Below are 18712 nucleotides of genomic sequence, written 5' to 3' on the forward strand. Positions count from 1 at the left end.
TATCATGTGCAATGCAACTGACTTGGCTACAGAATGTGTTAACCCTCATGAAAAGCGAGCTTTTGCTGAAAGATTGTTACTGTATGATCGACATCCTGGTGGTATTGGTATCACAAAAAAGGTAGTGTCTCTAATTTTGTAACTTCAACTGTGATTGCCTGTGCAGACTTAAATGCTGCTTGTTTCTCTCTGCATTCAAGATCTCTCCTTTCAGGTTTATAGAAGTGGCAATCTCATATACTTTATAGAAAATCATAAATTCATGCAATCCCTCCCTTTCAGGTTCAGTTGCTTTTTAGGGAACTCCTTACAGCAGCATTGGAACTAATCTCAACTTGCAATTGCCTGTCTAGTTCTGGTTGTCCGAATTGTATTCAGGTAAGCACAGTATTTGTGCATTAATTAAGTCTCCTGTCATATCAAAAGATGATTTATTTGTCAAGACGAAATGTTTCAGGCACTTTCCTGTAGTGAATACAATGAAGTTCTACACAAGGATGCTGCAATTTTGATTCTTAAGGTACCTGCTTTGAGATTACACTTAAATTTGTCGTGCAGATGGATTAAATGATGTTAATATGCAGAGTGTCATTGAAGCTGAAATGTCTTACTTTGAAGGCAGAGAAGATTCTTCTAACAACTTCACTGCAGTGTAGTTCAGTCTCCACTACTCTTGTTTGCAATGCATGATGAGTGCAAGAGTAGCAGGAATTTGCATGATGCAGCGCTTCAAATAATGCATCAACTGTTTGAAAGGCCATGTAAAATCACAAGAATCGGTTGATCTTGTCATGGACTTCTCAGGCCTCATCTTTAGGATGTGCAAAAGCTTCAAGATGCTTCTTCGCCTGTGTTACTTGAGTCGAGACTCTAGTGTTCTGCACTTGTATATCTTACTTATCGACAATTGTTTCAGCCATGAAATAAAATGGGAGTCTGATGCGGGCACGACAGTGACACATGGTGCTAATTTTACTGTAAACTTTATTTTTATTGACTTTATTTTTTTTTTTTATATCGTATAATTTTGTTTGAGAGTAGTTTATATTTAAATGTTTTATTTTTTCTCAAAATTTTAGATATGGGATTAAAATTCTTTATGCTATGTTGCCTTTTTCTTTTTTTACATTGTTGGAAAATATTTCACAAAAGCTTTCTAAAGTTCAAAAGTGCCCTTGGAAAAATATGGTAGAAAGATCTCTCTTTTTAGGTTGCAATGAAATTTCTAGTGATTAAGTTATTCACTTTAGCGTAAGCAACAGACGGATGGAAAAGCTAGCTGTCTTCTTGATCCACCAACTTTCTAAGGATCCCACAAGCTTCCCCAACAAGACTCGGAACATGGCAGTCAGTCTTTGATCAATTCCAACTCCAGGCCAGGTGCACCGCGGCGGACTCGAGGTCAACTCCGACTCCATGTCTGTGAATGAAACTTCTCAGCTTCTCCATTTCATTTCCTTCCGACGCACACCAGTTGACTTGACCCACAAATCCTATAAATTGACAGCTCATCCCACTCTTCTCCGAAAGAGACCCGAGACTGAGACTGACTGACTGAGACAACGTCATGGAGTCGGTGAGGCAGGAGCTCTGCAAGAAAATCCTCCTCCCTGTTTCCATCCTCTTCCTTCTCCTCTCCTGCCACATCTACTTCCCTTCCATCGACAGGAAGGCCTTGTTCCTCTTCTGCAACGTGATCTTGCTCTTCGTCACAACACACAGCATCGTGGAAGATGATGAAACAGTAAAGATCGATGCAAGTCCCAAGTACAGCAAGATGGAAGTTGTCGAAACTGAACCAAGTCTTGTCGAAGAGAATGCTGCTGCAAGGACTGCAGCAGAATGCTCCACAGATCGAACTGAACCAGAGCAGGGGGTTCCGTTGAAAAAACCAGAAGCCGATGACGCTGGGTCACCCTGTGATGATGATGGAGAGGAGGACGAAAGCATGAGATTTAAGATTAGTGACGAGGAGGGAGAAGCGGAGGAGGACCAGCAGAGAGATGAGCTGCAGGAAATGATTGAGGCGTTTATAGAGAAAGTGAAGAGACAGAGGAGGATGGAGGTTCTCATTAGATAAGAAGAATTCAAGGCTATGAAAGCGGAAAACATGTTTAATACTTTTCTGTTTTGTTCTCTTTTTCAGAGCTAAATAGATTTTGAATGAGAAAAAGATGATAGCTTTGGTCAGGCTGTGGCCAGAGTGGGTACCATACTCCTCCTGAAAATGTTTCTCAATCTAATGCTAGCTCTATAATTTTCTCAATCTAAAGGTCCTATAATTTTCCATAAAAGAGGAGACTAGCCGACCAAAGAAGTCAAACTGCCATAGAGTGAGTGTGAGTATGTCCATTGTCCCAACTCCATTAGATCCAATTCTAAAAATTGACGAGCTAACTGAATGATCACTAGTTTGAGGTAATTACGGCAGATTATTCATGTTCCTAAGTCAGAATAAAAATATTTTCAAGACTGGATAACCTAATTGCAGAAGACTCTGATAACCAAATACACGTCAGAGATGTTAGATTATGGTTTTCTAAGAACAGCTAAAGCAAAGAACAGAAGAGGATCAAATTAGCATGCTGCAAAACTAAGATTTTGTTTTTCACCAAATAGGTACACTTCAGGAAGAAACATAGAATGGATGAAATTCAATATTTGATAGTTCACATTTCAATATAGGAGTTCAGGCTTAAAACCACCAAGGTGCTACGAAATAGAATTCATGGTTACAATCTAATATTGTTCGATACAACAGATTCTAGATTCTACTATTCTCTATTTAAGCAGAGAGCATGTTGTCAAGGTTTAAAGGTTGAATCCTATACTTGAGCCAAGATAGTCAAATTCATTCCTGAATACAGTTGCTAGTGAAAAGAAGTGGAGTGCCTTGACTTGCACAACCTGTTGCAAAGAGGAAACGGAAAACAAATTCCACTTTAGATCCACAGGGGCGGCGCAACCAACTACAGTTCCATAAAATAGATGACAAGGGATCGCACCCGCACACACACACACCTATTGTCCGGCGTCCTCAGAAAACCTGGCATCAAATGGGGCGGAGGCATGGGGATGTGCTGCGGCCGAGGCGGCGGCTCCCGAGCCATGCTGGAGCTCAATAACGAGCCATCGGACAGCCTTGCTCATCTGCTCGAGCCGGACGGCGCTAATCGGCGGGATCCCAGGGGCGGCGCCGAGGCTCCCAGGCTTGGAAGGAGCAGCTCCCGTGGCCTCGTCTACGAGGCACTCGGAGCCGATCCGCTGCTTCATCGACTCGACGAACTCCTCCGCCTGGTCACAGGCGACGCGGAATAGCTCCCACCGCTGTTTGAAGGCCTCGAGGGCGGCGTCGGTAGCTGGGGTTTTCTGGCCGGAGGACTGGTCCTTCGCCTCCAACACGGAGGCAGCGGCTGCGACGAACTCGTCGTAGGCGGCGCTGAGCTCCTCCACGGTTCTCTCCATCGGCTTCGGAGGATGGGTCAAAACTCACCGTGGGGGGCGGCGCAGAAGAGAGAAGAAGATCGGGCAGCCAACACACGGATCTCAAAGCATTTAATAGCTGGCGGAAAATATCATCGCTATATCACGACAGCTGGATGTTACGGCTTTCGGCCACGTCGGAATCCAGGATTTAATCATGTCTCACACGCCAAACACACGTGGACAGAGAATAATCACACATCTTATAATCACAATCCAAAAACCCAAAAGTTATTATCAAAAACGAACTTTAACTTTAAAATTATATATGATGATATTTCATACTCAATTAAATTTTAATATTGAAAGATATACTTGCAAATAATGCTTTTAAAATGTTACTAGTAACTTAAGTGTTATATCTTGTGCATGATTATAAATATCTAATTGTTATAAATGATATGATGTTATATGAGTAACCTTTTGACTGGATGATAATATTCCCATTGACTTTTGGATTACCATATTAAATAGAGATCTCTTCTCATTATCTCTTAATTAAATTTTAATTGAGTGTATAAATATTAAGGATGGCAAATAAGATATTATTGTTATTGTTTTTCAAATACTTAATTGAATTTTAATTAAAATTTATTTTATACAAAAAAGTTTTAAAAAAATATAAATTGGAGGGCCAAAAATAACCTTTTCTTTGTGGAGAAAAATTTAGAATGGAGAATTTTTAAGAGATAGCCTTCTGAAAATGAAAATTTCACCCTTATTAATAAATGAGCGATTTTATAGGAACCGGCCCATGGTGTTCTTCTGACGACGAGGGCATTCTCGTAAATACGCCAGTTTTGTGTTTTTGTGGAGCCCGACCTGGTTGCCCTCGCACTTGGTCGTTTTCCCGCCGAAACCACGCCTCTCTGAAGCTTGCCCTACTCTCGCAATCGCACCGCCAGTTGAGAAGGAGCGCCCTCTCTTTTCCCTACCTCTCTCCCACACTCTCGACGACTCGTCCCTGTTTGATTCCAGTTCCGTTTCGAGCATCGATCAGGGGAACGAACGCGACAACGATTGCGGCTCACTTTTCCTGGGTTCTCGGAGTTGTTATTTGATTTGTATGATCGTTACCATTGGATTTGTTCTTCATTTTTGTGAATTCTATGAGTCCACTTAATGACTTTAAAGTTCATTTTGGAGTAGATAATATCTTAGGAAGAACGGAATGGAGGGGGAGATGGAAAATAGGATCAAGGAGGAGACCGCCGATTCTCCAAAATCTGTATTGGAAGAGGAGGTCTGTTTTTTTTTTTTTTCCTTTCTCTCACGCATCCATTTTTTTTTAGTGAAGATACGGTTCTTTGTTTTTTTTCCTGTTCATTTACGTGTCCCATCTCTACGAGTGTTAGGGTTTCTGGTGGTTTTTGTGGTTTGTCTACTAGTTTGTTCTATCGTTGTAACGAAGATCTTTTCGGCACATTTTAGAACTTTCTAATTTCCTGTGATTTTTTATTTAATTATTTCAAATTTATTTCGCCTGTGGCAGGTGATTTGTAACGTTAAAACTGAGCTAGCTGTTAGTGAGAATGAAAATCCCCAGATCAATGTTGAAGATCATACTTGTCTGCCGCTCGAGCTTGAGGCAAAGAATGGGGATACTTTTCTTATTACAGAAACCATGGAAAAGGAGGAGGAGAATTTGCTACATACTCGGGTGAAGGAAGAAAACATTGAGCAGGAAGTGGCAGAGAATGCTTGGGGCTCCGAGCTGCGTTTTAGCAAGTTGGATGAGCTGCTAACACAGACTCAGCTTTACTCACAGTTTCTCCTCGAGAAGATGGATGCCATCACATTTGTAATGCCTACCTTGCGATTTGTGTTGATGTTTACTTCCAATTGCCCACTGATTTTTCAACTTGTTGTCTTGATTAGCAGAATAATTCCGAGAACACTCCTGAAGTAGAAAATGATGCCAAAGGGAAGAAAGGGAACCGTGCGCGAAAGAGGAAGGCAACCACTAATTACAATAATGTGAGCTAAATTTACATATGTTCTATACCATTTTTTCTTTTAATTGATACACATTTAAATATTTAGAGTGAATCTTTCTAGCTCAAGATCCTCTGATGACGGGCTTTCATAAACTATATGACATTTTGACAAAACTTTTGTACTTTCAATCTTGTTGGTCTGATTTCATCTGTTCATTTTCATGCCTTACTTTTTATGTACTTCCTAGCATTATGTTTTAGTTTTCCATAGTTACGCTTTTAGCACATCCATGCCTTTTGGTTTGTCTAATTTAGTTAGCAAACTTTTGCTGGATATTCCATACACTTTCTAAACATGTAGTCTCTAAGCCTCTTCATCTGCATAAATAGATTTTATTCATGGAGGTAATAATGAAAGCACAGAAAACATCATCCTAGTTTGTGGAACCAGCTTTTATCGAGAATGATAAATTAATATACCACTACTTTCGCACATGCTTTCTTTCTTTTTGGGAAAGAAGACACTTTTTCTATTGATCTTCATGTTTCATGCTGTTTGTCTATGGGATTCATTGCTGTTTAATATATTTTCTAAGTTATATTCTATTTTGTTTATGCTGATTGTCAGAGAAAAGCCAAAACTGCAGTTCGAGCTATGCTAACAAGATCCCAGGAAACTGTTACTCCTGAAGATACCAGCCTCACCGACGAGCAGAAGGCTGAGAAAGAGCAAGCTGAGCTTGTTCCCCTGATGACTGGGGGAAAACTGAAGCATTATCAAATTAAGGGCGTGAAGTGGCTAATCTCATTGTGGCAAAATGGTCTAAATGGAATACTGGCTGATCAAATGGGTCTTGGTAAAACAATTCAGACCATTGGGTTTCTTTCTCACCTCAAAGGAAAAGGTTTGGATGGACCATATATGGTTATCGCTCCTCTTTCTACTCTCTCAAATTGGGTGAATGAGGTCTCTAGGTAAGACTACTTTTCTTCTCTCTATAATATTTCTGTCTCTCAGCTAAAGTTGCATGTCAGGTTTGTTCCTTCCATGACTGCTATCATATATCATGGATCAAAGAAAGAAAGGATGGATATAAGAAGAAAACACATGCCCAAAGTTATTGACCCCAAGTTCCCTCTGATAATTACTTCATATGGGGTTGCACTAACTGATGCAAAGATTTTAGCTCAATATAAATGGAAATATGTTGTTGTGGACGAGGTGAATTGAGAATAAAAGTTCATTCTCTTTAATAAATTGATTTATTTATGTTCTTCTGAACTTAATAATTCAATGCCTTCTTTCTTTCTTTATTTTTTTTTACAGGGACATCGGTTAAAGAACACTAAGTGCATCTTGTTGCGGGAATTAAGGCGCTTGCCAATGGAAAATAAGCTTCTTCTGACAGGGACACCTCTGCAGAATAATTTGGCTGAACTGTGGTCATTATTAAACTTCATCCTACCTGATATTTTTTCATCCCACGAGGAGTTTGAGTCATGGTAAGAATGCACTTTTAAATGTGTTATTGCTAAACAATGGATTGACAGTGCACTATAGTATGCACACCAAGTTGGTATAAATATGGCTTGATTTGGACCACAATTTATTTATTTTATTGCATAATGAATTTGTTAAATAATTCATATGGATAGATTAACAAAGAGCTATAGATTATTAGCAGTTTTCTGCTAGGTGTTTTCTACAGGTCAAGGCATTTTATTCTATTTCATTTTCTTATGTTTCTTTCAATTTCTAGTAAAGTCTTATTAATTTCCAGCTAATTTATTCAAATCCTTAGATTTTTAAAACTTCTCTGATCTTTATAAGATATCCAATTTCTAGGGAAATATTGGATTGATCTTTGCTGATACCAACCCAACTTGTACAATTCTTATATGTTATTGGTTTTGCCAATTATGTGTTAACGAGTTCAGTTAGCTCTCTTATGTAAGTGGTTTGTTACAAGTAATGTGCTAATCCTAAGCATCATTAGTTGTTTGAAGAAGACTACATGAGTTATGACATAACCAACTTTTGCTCTCACATGTTCAGATCAGAGATGATTGTCAACTATGAGTTGGGCCTTTGGTTTTAGCGAGAATATCATGGATAAAATTTGTGATATCTTGCTTATCTTGCTTTAGTTCCATTGGGAAGCTGTGGGCTAAGAAAGGGAATTCACATATTCTTACTTGAGTGAGCTACTAATAACTTTGGCTCAAGCATATGTTCATCTAATATTTATATAAGAACCTATGAACTTAGTGTTTACCCTTGAGCAGTGTGGATCCAAATGTCAAATACGTTTGTGTCTAATTTTTTAATTGCAGTGTCATTTGATTGGCTGTGTCAATGTCTGAGTCTTTATCTGACATGTATGAGCAGGGTAGATGCGACTTTTAAGTGTTGAAGTTTTCCATAGCTCTAATGATGTAACTGCATACTCATTTATAATTTATTATCCCATTAATATAATACTATAATACTATATGAAACAAAAAAGGAAAAATATCATCACTTATTGCTTTATTTTTACATAGGTAAAAATAATTAGTAAATTGTAAATAATGAAAAAAAATTATTTATGTTCAAGCAAGTAATTATCCTAGCATGATGGTATATATTAAAAATAATTTCAAACATAAATATAGTAGGAAACATATCTACCATCAAATATCTAATGCTTAGAAATAATTTTATAGTGTTCCTAAAACTGTTGGAATGCAGTTTTTTTTATAGTCACTTATGACTTAACAATAGTTGCAGATAGCAATTGTATTTGTAGGCAACTAAACAATATAATTACAAATATCACCGGCATTTGATTGTAATTATTACATGCAGACAGTATTAATTGCATGGTCGGTTCAAAGTACATAATTTTCTTTTTGTGCATTTCATTATGATCAATCATGCACTCAATGGTGCTGTACTTGTAATGTTGCTATGCTTGAAGCACTAAAAGTAATTAGTGCAAGAAGAGTATAGATCTAGAATTTTTCTATCACACTTGCATCATCTGCAGCAAATTTTCTTCAAAAATTTGATGTCCCTAAGCTTCTATTGGGCATATAGCTAGTGTATTCTCAGATAAATTTTGTTACAAAATTAAAGTCTTGTGTCATACATCTCCCCCACAAAGTTGTCTATCGCTTTGACTATTCCTAAATTTTCGAACTGTCATCCTATTGAAGGTTTGATTTTTCTGGGAAGGGCAATAGTGAGAGCCAGCCAGAAGAAACTGAAGAAAAGAGGAAGGTTCAGGTAAATTGTTAGTTGCTTTAGATATTCTTTATTTATCTTCTGCAGTTACTTCTAATCAGCTTTATGTCTTTAGGTGATCACTAAGCTCCACAGCATACTCCGCCCTTTCCTCTTGCGAAGAATGAAAGAAGATGTAGAGCAGATGCTTCCCCGCAAGAAGGAGATAATCTTGTATGCCAATATGACTGAACATCAAAAGCAAATCCAAGATCACTTAGTGAATAAAACTCTTGAAGATTATTTGGAGAAGGAATCAGAGAATGGTAAGTTTATTTCATATATCAAGTTCATTAGTTTCACTTAATGGAACTAAAGTGCAAGCCTTGAATAGATACATGTAGAGGCCATGGAGATATGGTCTTTTATTCCTTGCTTCACTCTTCTAGTTTGGTTTCCTTACTTCTGAAGTCCAAATGTACACTACAGTGATTTTGAGGTCTGGACTGAAAGGAAAATTGAACAATTTACTTGTTCAACTAAGGAAGAATTGCAACCACCCAGATCTTTTGGAATCTTCATTTGATGGGTCTTGTAAGTATTATAAACTCTTGTTGTTTTATTTGTGGCAATTGCTGATTGAGTAATTATCTTTTCCTGCCTTGCTGATTAGATTTCTATCCACCGATTGAGAAAATATTAGAACAGTGTGGAAAATTCCAGTTGTTGGACAGATTATTGGCTTTGCTACTTGCTCGAAAGCACAAAGTACGCTTGGTTGCATTTCATTTCTTGCTGGGAAATTTCTTGCCTGCAAGTTTCTCCTCTTTAACTAAATGGAGATGGGTGTCCTTCTAGGTTCTTATTTTTTCTCAGTGGACAAAAGTTTTGGACATCATTGAATATTACTTAGGTGAGAAAGGGCTTGAGGTTTGCAGAATTGATGGCAGTGTTAAACTGGATGAAAGGAGAAGTATGGTGAGTGTGATTCTGTTACATAACATAATCTCTAGTTATCTTACATATTCCTTTAAATTCCTAACATGGGAGTTTTCTTTCTGATCATCTTTGTTCTAGGAAAGGTTCTGTCCAATTTTTTAGTTTGAAAAATTATTTGGTTTCTTTGATCATCAGCATCTATTTTATTCTTATAGCTTCAGACACATTTAGGAGCTAGAAATAATTGTTATCAAATTGAATTAGCTCAAGGACAGATTGATACAAGAACAGAGAATATGATATCTATTTGAGGATTTCCTCTAAAATGCTATTAGCGTGGTGTTTATAGCTTTTTTAAAACTTTTTATTTCAATGTCTATTAAAGTTTCCTGTATGTGGCTCATTATCAAAACCATCAAGCCTATCTTATTATTAAGCGAATCAAATCCCTAAAACTTGTGTATATATTTCTTCTAGATTTATAACTTGGTCTTCTTGGTTTTGGTTAGTATTGTAAAATTAGTCCATATTGACCAGTTGACCCAACATATATAGTCCCACATCGATAACATTCTGAGTTTTCTATCCTCACAGTGGCAGTTGCAAATTAAGTAAATTAATGTAGTGTTAGGACAAAACATAAACAGGCATATATTTAAGTTGTATATTATTCATTAAATGTAATTTCTTGAGATGAGTATTTTCATATGCTATGTTTTGTGTTATTAACAATTTTGATTATGGTGCTATGATTATTCTGTTTTTGTCCATTGCGTTTATTACATATAGATCCTTGATTGTATTCTTATTCTCGTCTTTTCAATCACAGATAGAGACTTTCAATAACGAGAACAGCAATATGAGTATTTTTCTTCTCAGCACACGAGCTGGTGGATTGGGCATAAACTTAACTGCTGCTGATACTTGTATCTTATACGATAGTGATTGGGTAACTCGCTTATTCTCAAATTTTTGCCCCTTATAGTTTCTGCAATGCTGATTCTTGACTTTGGTTAACTGACTTTGCATGGAACCCAGAATCCTCAAATGGATCTGCAGGCTATGGATAGATGTCATAGGATTGGACAAACACGACCCGTGCATGTGTATAGGCTGGCAACATCGCATTCTGTAGAGGTAGGAAAAGCATGAATCATCATCCTTCTCTTGTATATCCTACATAAGATAGCTTATATTTTTGTGCTTTCAGGGTCGGATTATCAAGAAGGCTTTTGGAAAGTTGAAATTAGAGCATGTAGTTATTTCTAAAGGACAATTTCAGCAAGAGAGGATCAAACCTAATACATTAGAGGTATAGCTTATTCTATTATTATTGTTCTAGTCTTTGATCAGTGGATCCACTTGGGTATTAGAATGTCCCAATGCAGTTGAGTAATTGTGACTACTTGTCTTTGCCCGCGCTGGAACTTTACTTGGACCTGCAACTCATGAAATTCCCGAGTATCACACAGGGAGCTATCGAGTTTGCTTGCAGCAGAATATTCTAAAAGCTTAGAATGCTAACTGCTTTCTAGATTTACAAAACTAAGAAACTATTTTGCTTAATGACACAAGAACCTTAAAAGCTGACTGTTTAGTCTGTTTGCACTAATCTAGTTCCATCATATGTTTAGGAATCAGAACTTCTGGCACTGCTTCGAGATGAAGAAGATCCTGAAGATAAGTTGGTTCAAACCCACATCAGCGACGATGATCTGTTGAGAGTCATGGATCGCAGCGACCTGGTAGATCCAAAGGATGCCAATGGGGCATCTGCTACTCCTGTTCCTCTCAGAGGACCTGGTTGGGAGGTGGTGATGACTGCCAAAAGTGAAGGTGTGTTGTCGGCACTCGGGAGCTGATTGCCACGTGGAGCGTGGCTACATCTTTTTTGTTTGGCTGTCAACCTTCACACTTTGTTCAGCCAATTCTGAGCCTTTCCTTTGGGAAATTCCATTTGATAAAAGAAAATGCTAATGGATGACTAGCTATGCATCGCTCTCTAATAGAGATGTGTTCTTGCGGTTGCAATTTTGGCAATCAAAGTGGCATGTGCAACAGTACACCCATCAATATTTATGTAGTGCACATTAATCCTGTGCTTACGAGACTCTACTGACCGACTTGTATGTTTCAGAAAAATGGAAAGTTTGAAACATGGAAACTGGCGCCTACTAGCGCTGTCGTCAATTCTGATTTTAGATGTGGCCGAATGTTCTATCATTTTTTAACGCCTCTTGAATGATACAAGAGTCCTTTTTCTATTTCATAAGTTGCATGTCAAATCATTTGTTGAGTAATGATGGTTGATGTATAAAATCTTTATAATTTTTTTGAGGCATAAAATTTTTGTAGTCTAGAAGTTAAAAGATAAATAAAATAATTGAGTATATATTTTATATCACAATTGACTTTTTATGGTACTTTTGTATTTAGATTTGATTACAGAATTTATAAATTTTTACATTTTCATTATCTTTACAATATAACATACAATCAGATTTATAAATATTAATTCTTTTCATTACAAATACAATTAACTTTGTAAATATTAATTTTTTTAATATGAAAATATCATTAGGAATTATATGATTACACAACAATATCTCTTTAATAATTTAAATAAAATTATTAAAATAATTTTTAAATATATTATGCTTTATTTTGACATTTAACAATTTTATTGGGAGAGATAGTTTAGTGTGATTATCACAATCAAACTATATTGGTTCATCTGTAATAATTCATAATTTTTAAAATTAAATATATAATTTATTATTTATAGTTTCATTAACTCTTAATATTTTTATCTCCTTAACTATGATACAAAACTAATAAACATTTATTCTAACTATCACTGATTTAATTTTAAAGATGTGCACAATCTGACGGCGGACGCCAACTTTCTAAATATTTTAACTTTATTCTCCTTGAAAACGGGGATTTTTTTTCTAATTCTTCTGTGTCATTTTCATTTGATTCGATTGGGATTAAAAAACACTCATTTTAGTGGAGCTTGAATTTGACCTTAAAATATTCAACATCATCATTTTCATTTAACTTTATTCTTAATTTATTTGTTTTAACAAATAAGCTTTAAAATTTTATTTATTTTCTTAAAGGAAGTTAAAATTAAAGAAATATTTTTTTATTCTCCTGCTCTCCTACCCTTTTTGGAAATTGAGCAGCTTCCATTTCTTTTCTTTTGATTTCGGTTCTCAATATTTAAGTAGTTTCGAGGACACCTTAAACTGTTTTTTTTCATGGATAAATATAATAAATATAATTTTAGATATTTTTGAAATATTATTATATACATTAATTGTATTTAACAATTCCGGATTTACTTTGAATTACAAAAAAAAGAGTAATAATTTTTTAATTTTCCTATCTCAAATAAATATTAAACTAATTAACTCCTAAATTAGCGGAACGTAATTAACGGAATAAACTAATTAGTTAACTTCACCATGTTTACTATAAATACAAACTCAAACTCACTCCAAATGAAGACTCATTTTTACTAAACCGTTTCCGTTTCCGATTCCCTCTCGCTTGGAAGATGGACATCATCTCCGACTCCGTCAACCTCTTGCAAGGCGTCGACCAACCAACGCCGGCGGCCCGCCATCCCACTGGCGATCACGATTGGATCTTGTCCGGGTTTATTGGCGCTTTCCGTGGCGCCAAACCCTCGCCGGTTCACGCTGCCGAGGAGGCGCACGAGGAGATAGATGGCGGAGATCCTCCGCCACTGGCCCCCGAGATCCCTTCGGTCCATGCGGCGGTGAGTCTAGAAGACGATGCACGCGGAGGCATCTCGACTACGGAGGAGACGTCGAGCGAGCATGATGTTTTGGGTCATGACGATGGAGCGCCAGTCATCCACGATTTGTCAGCCTCCGCCGACTCTTTGGTGCCGCCTTCTAGCAGGCGATACAGCGGCGAAGACTCCGACAGCGATAGTGATGATGATCTCATTATACTGGTAAACAACGAGAATCAGCTTCCACCTTCCCGGCCTGGCCAGTGGTGTTCGCCTAATTATTATCAAACATTGAATGTGAGTTTTATCTTTATTTATTTATTACTATTCTTCTTCTTATTATTAGTTGTCTGTGTTTGTTTTGTAATGTTTCGATTCTTAATTATTGTGGATATTGATTTACATGTATATTTTGCAGTCTATGAGATCCAGTGCAAAACCAGTAGTGGCCCAGGAAAAGCTGAGTGAGTTATACCGGAAGATAATCGATTGCGAAGAGAAACTCCGAAAGGGGATGGCAGTTCTGAAGAGAAACATATCTTTCTTTGAAAAAAAATGTCGACCAAAGCTGCAGGTAATTAATCACATCAATTAATTTTTATGCATGCTTGAAACATCATTAATTAGATATAATGAATACTATATCTAATAATCTAGTTATGGAATTCTTTTGCTTACTGAATCTAATGTTCTCAGCCGCCAATTGGAAGACCGATACCAGTCGAGTGCAGTTCCACTGAACGCTTGCCCTCTGCAGAGACGAAGGCGATGCTACCTCCTCGTAGGCTTCATTCAGATGTAATCATACAGGTAAACTAATTAATTAATCTTTGGCGATCCATCAATTTAATTAATTACACTATATATAAATTAAATGTTTTCAGATAGCTAGATTAATGATTGTGATTGGAATAGTAATGATAAATTGATCATTAATTAGATTAATTGTTTCGTCGGAATTGAACAGATTGAGTTGCAAGACATAGATTTCACTACATTCATTAATGGTGCGCCGCCCGAGAAAGCTGATAAGGATCTCAAAAGAGAAGGTGGTGAAGGTGACGAGGAAGGCAGAGGCATTACATCCGGTGCGACGACGAAAATGGAAAAGAAAAGAAAGAGAGATGACAGCAAGGTTGACGACGATGCAACTGGAGCTCACAGAGTTTTTTGCCGACCGCGACGTCAACGTGCAGTTGTTTAGAGGAGAGGAACATACTAACCCCATGCATGCCAGAGAAAGAATCCAATCGAATCGAATCGAAGATCCTGCATAAACTCCAAAGATTTTTAATGAACCATGCATTTATATACGATGAGCCCTAGCTAGCTAGGTATTTGCATGTGATTGTGAGTTGTGATAACTTAGAACTAACAGTACGTAAATATGAACTTAATTGCTTCACATGAGCAATTACTTAACCCTCCTAGCTCTCTCAATTGCAAAACTTAGCCATTTTGATATGATGCATCTCTTTGACATGACATTTGATAGACCACTATACAAGCAGATAGATATATGTAATTTTCTGGTGGTGGTCAAGCTTGATCTGTTGTCATGCAATGTTAACTTGTTGATGAGACTATTAATTAACCTAGCTAGATTAATTTTAATTTTATGCTCAATATGCTCAATTGGCATTGGATCACCTTTTTCAAAACCCGTTTAACACAGAAACCAAATACTAAAATACTATAGAATCGATCAATAATTAAGAAACTAGCTAGCTAGCTAGCTAGGTTGAATCAGATCATGACTCAATTCACTCAGAGAAACTCGAAACACTGAATTTTATTTTACGTTCCTAGTAAATAATTTTGTAATCATCATTTCATATAATCTTTAAATCTCGTTTTAATTTTTATATAGTTGGTAAAGCTAAATTATAAGTTTTCAAAAATGATCATTATTACCGAATTATTATAAAAAAATTAATTATATATGATAAAAATAATAAAATGGATTCTTTTAATTTATATTTGATTTACGATATGAATATCCATTGACCCTTAAAATATAAAATATATAATTATTCGCAAATGGTGTAATATACATCAAACTGATCCAGATCAAATCCTAGCTAATTCAGTGTAGAACATGCATTTCTAAACTCTTCCTAGTTTAAATATCATGCTTGGGGTCCCATTCCATATGTCATCAAAGATTGTTGTCCTCTCTTAAATGATGAAGAACTAAGAAAAAGATTTTGTCTACCATACAAGCATCACAGCGACTTCGCAGTATCTATGATCTCAATATCAAACATCATAATAAGGGACAAATTTTCTCATCATATATGCTGGTCACAACAAATGTATCAAAATCGATGTAATGTAAGACTTTAGGAGGTGATTGAATAGGAAAAACTCCCTATATGTCCCTGCTGCCATCAGCTCCAAATGAGCCAATCGATAGGGTTATTGAATAATTTTTAAAAGGCCTGATTGTCACAGACACCAATATTAATCATACTGCATGAACCCAATTTTTATTGTAAGCAAAGCATGACCAATATCAAGAATACTAACAAGAATGATCACCACTTCTTGGAAATTAAATTAACTGAGCATTGCAAAGGACTCGAACGATTGAGTGACCAATATCCTTTATCTGTCTTCAAAACAAGATCCCACTACAGAACAGGTGGCGGCAATACTGAGGAAATTAAATTCTGAATCATTGAGATTTGAGATCTACTGATCCACAATTTGAGATTGTGGACGCATATAACTTATTAGCCTTCCAACTTCATTGAAGGGGAAAAGACCTCCATGGTGTTGAGCTGGACACGATGTGTGCTTCATGACAGCGGCTGGAAAATATGAAATTGACATGAACTCCAAGAGGAAAATAGTAATTCTGCAAGCAAGAATCCAGTAGAAATTATATTTGAGACTCTCTCGGATCAAGGAATATAGGTTTCTTCATCGAAAGGATCCAATTGATTAGAAGGATTCCCAGAACGTTGGTGATTGAATCTTCGTCTATGAGTCTTCTCCTTTTCCTTTTTCTTTTTTCTCTTTGCCTTAGCCTGTGCTTTTGCCTTCTCTTCCAGGTCTCTCACCCCTCGTCTCTTATACATTTTGAAAGTAATGTGCCTTTCCTCTGCCATTTTCCTCACTCTCTCTGTTATCTCAACTGCAAGCACCCTATTGTATAGCTTTTTCAAACCTTTCATGAGCTTTGCAAATGTGTTTGGTTGTGGCATCAACCCGGCATCAAGCATATTCAAACAGTAAGAGCATGCCTCTTTTATATGCTTTCTTGAGAGCAAAGCATGAATCCATATAGTCCAACCATAAACATTTAACTCACAACCATTGTTCAATATGCAACTCCAAACCTCCTTAGCTAATTCAAGCTTCTCATCTCTTAATAGCGCATTCAACAAGTCTTTTAAGATGCCATACTGAGGTGTGGTAAAGAGGCCTCGTCCGGCCATATCTTTGAAGTATGCGCATGCCTCAATTAATGATCCCTGCTCGACAAAACCATGTACCATTATCACGAATGTATCGAGTCCAGGACTGAGCCCACTAGCTTCCATTTCGTTCCAGATAGTTATGGCTTGTTTGAGCTCCCCAAGCTTGCAGATTAATCTTATAACAATGTTATAGATGGATAAATCAGGAAGACAGCCACTTTTTGACATTTTGCTCATGAGCTCCAAACACTCCTCCAATTTGTCCTTCTTCTCATATGCAGCAAAAAAGTGGAAGTAAGTACTTGGATCAGGCCTCAATCCTTGCTCAACCATTGCATCGAGGAACTCATAACCACGATCAACTTTTCCTGACTTACAAAATCCACTAATGAGAGTTGAATATGTCACGGCATCAGCAGCGCAACCATTTCGCCTCATTTCCACAAACATTCGCATAGCCTCGTCCATTCTGTCTCTTGAGCAAAGCGCCTGGATCAAGGTGGTGTATGAAACAACAGTTGGTTCACACCCTCTACGCCTCATCTCTTTCAGAAGGTCATAGCCATCCTCCATCTTACCCGCAGCAGCAAAGGCACCGAGCAAAGTGTTGAAAACAACGACATCGGGCTCAAATCCAGCATCTTTCATCTGAACCAACACAAATTTAGCCTCCATGAGCTTCCCCAGCTTGCACCAACCGTAGAGGAGCGAGGTGAAGTGCTTCAGGTTGGGAGGGAACCGCTCCTTCATGTCTTGGAAGAGCGAAGCAGCTTCTTTAACACTGCCGTTCTTGCAGAGGGCATCCAAGAGGCAGCCAAATACATGCTCGTCGGGCTCGCAACCGTACTTGGGCATTTCATCGAGCACCTCGACGGCCTTGGTCACCATACGGGAGGCAGCGAAGCGGCGTATGAGACCAACGAAGAGGTCGGGAGTAAGAAGGTCGGGGGTCTCGCGCCGTATCTCATCAACGAGAGCCCAGGCGGGGCCGAAATGGCGCATCTTGGCGAGGACGCGGACCATGGCCAGGTGGGCAGCCGGGGAGGGGTGGTGATCAGGGTGACGGGAGGCCCAGGAGAAGAAGCTGAAGGCGAGGGAACCTGCGTCTCCACATCGGGAGATGACGCGCTCAACTAGGCCCTGGCGGAGTTCGACGCCGGAGTCACGGAGAGCGAGGGCAAGCTTGGGCGGGCGCGAATGGAACTTGCGGAGGATGCGGTAGATCCTCTCGACGTCTGCTGAGAAGCTGTCGCCGCCGCCCTCGGCTGAGGCTGTGACGTCGCGCCGGAAGGTGAGGCGATGCGGCGAAGAGAGGGTTCTGGGAAAATTTCTCCGGCGACACCTCGACACGACCCTCTGCATTATTCTGTTTTTTCACTACTTTCCAGGAAAAATCCCACTTAAATCCTCGGCGTCCAAAATCGAATTAAAATTATTTCAATTTCAAAATTCTAAATTTATCTACTTTTATGACAATTTAGAAATATTTCCATTTAATTTGAATCCGTTATAATTCAATCAAGGGATTAAAGAAAGGGTGAAAACATTTGTTTATGTCAAGGACCTTCACACTTTTGATAAACAATTGAAATCCTTATCGTAATAGATTTCTGTCACAAATTTATAACGAAAATCTAGACCGTTCAATTTTAAAATCAACAAACAGCCGATCGTTAAATCCCTAAATCCTAAATTCTAAATCCTAAATTGTTCTTAAATCCTAAACCCTAAACCCTATACCATAAACCTTAAACTTTAAAGCAAATCACTCATTCAATTATACGGTCTGGATTTAATTTTAATTTTAAAATCGAATGATACAGATTTTATTCATAAATTTGTGACTGGAATGTTATATTGTGGCAAGTTTTTTTTTCATATTATATAAACGTTGTTAATGTTTTTAAATTAAAATATTTTTATTGGCAAATAAATTAGCAGAGTTTGGAGGCTGGAG

At 37.6% G+C, this 18712-nt stretch overlaps 5 protein-coding genes across 5 annotated transcripts; 3 read left to right on the plus strand and 2 right to left on the minus strand.

Moving 5' to 3' along the window:
- Nucleotides 1–3: 3 nt before the first annotated feature.
- On the plus strand, nucleotides 4–668 carry LOC141832879 (ATP-dependent helicase hrq1-like). Its single transcript, XM_074720240.1, has 4 exons — nucleotides 4–121; nucleotides 283–378; nucleotides 458–520; nucleotides 585–668. The coding sequence occupies exons 1-4, from the start codon at nucleotides 5–7 to the stop codon at nucleotides 654–656; spliced, it is 348 nt and encodes a 115-aa protein (XP_074576341.1). The 5' UTR covers nucleotide 4; the 3' UTR covers nucleotides 657–668.
- An 890-nt stretch (nucleotides 669–1558) lies between these two features.
- On the plus strand, nucleotides 1559–2187 carry LOC141832827 (uncharacterized). Its single transcript, XM_074720201.1, has one exon. The coding sequence runs from the start codon at nucleotides 1568–1570 to the stop codon at nucleotides 2078–2080; it is 513 nt and encodes a 170-aa protein (XP_074576302.1). The 5' UTR covers nucleotides 1559–1567; the 3' UTR covers nucleotides 2081–2187.
- Nucleotides 2188–2644: 457 nt separating this feature from the next.
- On the minus strand, nucleotides 2645–3517 carry LOC141833584 (mediator of RNA polymerase II transcription subunit 32). Its single transcript, XM_074721063.1, has 2 exons — nucleotides 3022–3517; nucleotides 2645–2907 (listed from the first exon to the last, which is right to left on the minus strand). The coding sequence occupies exon 1, from the start codon at nucleotides 3463–3465 to the stop codon at nucleotides 3022–3024; it is 444 nt and encodes a 147-aa protein (XP_074577164.1). The 5' UTR covers nucleotides 3466–3517; the 3' UTR covers nucleotides 2645–2907.
- A 1137-nt stretch (nucleotides 3518–4654) lies between these two features.
- LOC141833732 (ATP-dependent DNA helicase DDM1-like) lies at nucleotides 4655–11556 on the plus strand. Its single transcript, XM_074721227.1, has 15 exons — nucleotides 4655–4726; nucleotides 4976–5284; nucleotides 5362–5460; nucleotides 6049–6395; nucleotides 6456–6642; nucleotides 6748–6923; nucleotides 8619–8688; nucleotides 8762–8951; nucleotides 9115–9219; nucleotides 9299–9393; nucleotides 9484–9603; nucleotides 10394–10513; nucleotides 10603–10701; nucleotides 10775–10876; nucleotides 11199–11556. Exons 1-15 carry the CDS (start codon nucleotides 4655–4657, stop codon nucleotides 11424–11426), a joined length of 2319 nt encoding a protein of 772 aa, XP_074577328.1. The 3' UTR covers nucleotides 11427–11556.
- A 4163-nt stretch (nucleotides 11557–15719) lies between these two features.
- On the minus strand, nucleotides 15720–18117 carry LOC141833733 (putative pentatricopeptide repeat-containing protein At5g65820). Its single transcript, XM_074721228.1, has one exon. It carries the CDS (start codon nucleotides 18115–18117, stop codon nucleotides 16237–16239), a length of 1881 nt encoding a protein of 626 aa, XP_074577329.1. The 3' UTR covers nucleotides 15720–16236.
- Nucleotides 18118–18712: the final 595 nt, after the last annotated feature.

The sequence above is a fragment of the Curcuma longa genome, chromosome 8 (assembly GCF_044706935.1).
Source record: "Curcuma longa cultivar G26 ecotype Majalengka, Jawa Barat chromosome 8, ITB_CL_G26_1.1, whole genome shotgun sequence".
NCBI lineage: Eukaryota > Viridiplantae > Streptophyta > Magnoliopsida > Zingiberales > Zingiberaceae > Curcuma > Curcuma longa.

Excerpts from the sequence above, each read along its gene's own strand:
- LOC141833584 (XM_074721063.1), bottom strand. The coding sequence starts at position 3,465 with ATGGAGAGAACCGTGGAGGAGCTCAGCGCCGCCTACGACGAGTTCGTC.
- LOC141832827 (XM_074720201.1), top strand. The coding sequence starts at position 1,568 with ATGGAGTCGGTGAGGCAGGAGCTCTGCAAGAAAATCCTCCTCCCTGTT.
- LOC141833732 (XM_074721227.1), top strand. The coding sequence starts at position 4,655 with ATGGAGGGGGAGATGGAAAATAGGATCAAGGAGGAGACCGCCGATTCT. Across the intron at positions 6,924-8,618 it reads CACGAGGAGTTTGAGTCATG|GTTTGATTTTTCTGGGAAGG; the intron begins GTAAGAATGCAC and ends ATCCTATTGAAG. Across the intron at positions 9,394-9,483 it reads TACTTGCTCGAAAGCACAAA|GTTCTTATTTTTTCTCAGTG; the intron begins GTACGCTTGGTT and ends GTGTCCTTCTAG.
- LOC141833733 (XM_074721228.1), bottom strand. The coding sequence starts at position 18,117 with ATGCAGAGGGTCGTGTCGAGGTGTCGCCGGAGAAATTTTCCCAGAACC.
- LOC141832879 (XM_074720240.1), top strand. The coding sequence starts at position 5 with ATGTGCAATGCAACTGACTTGGCTACAGAATGTGTTAACCCTCATGAA. Across the intron at positions 122-282 it reads GTATTGGTATCACAAAAAAG|GTTCAGTTGCTTTTTAGGGA; the intron begins GTAGTGTCTCTA and ends CCTCCCTTTCAG. Across the intron at positions 379-457 it reads GTTGTCCGAATTGTATTCAG|GCACTTTCCTGTAGTGAATA; the intron begins GTAAGCACAGTA and ends GAAATGTTTCAG.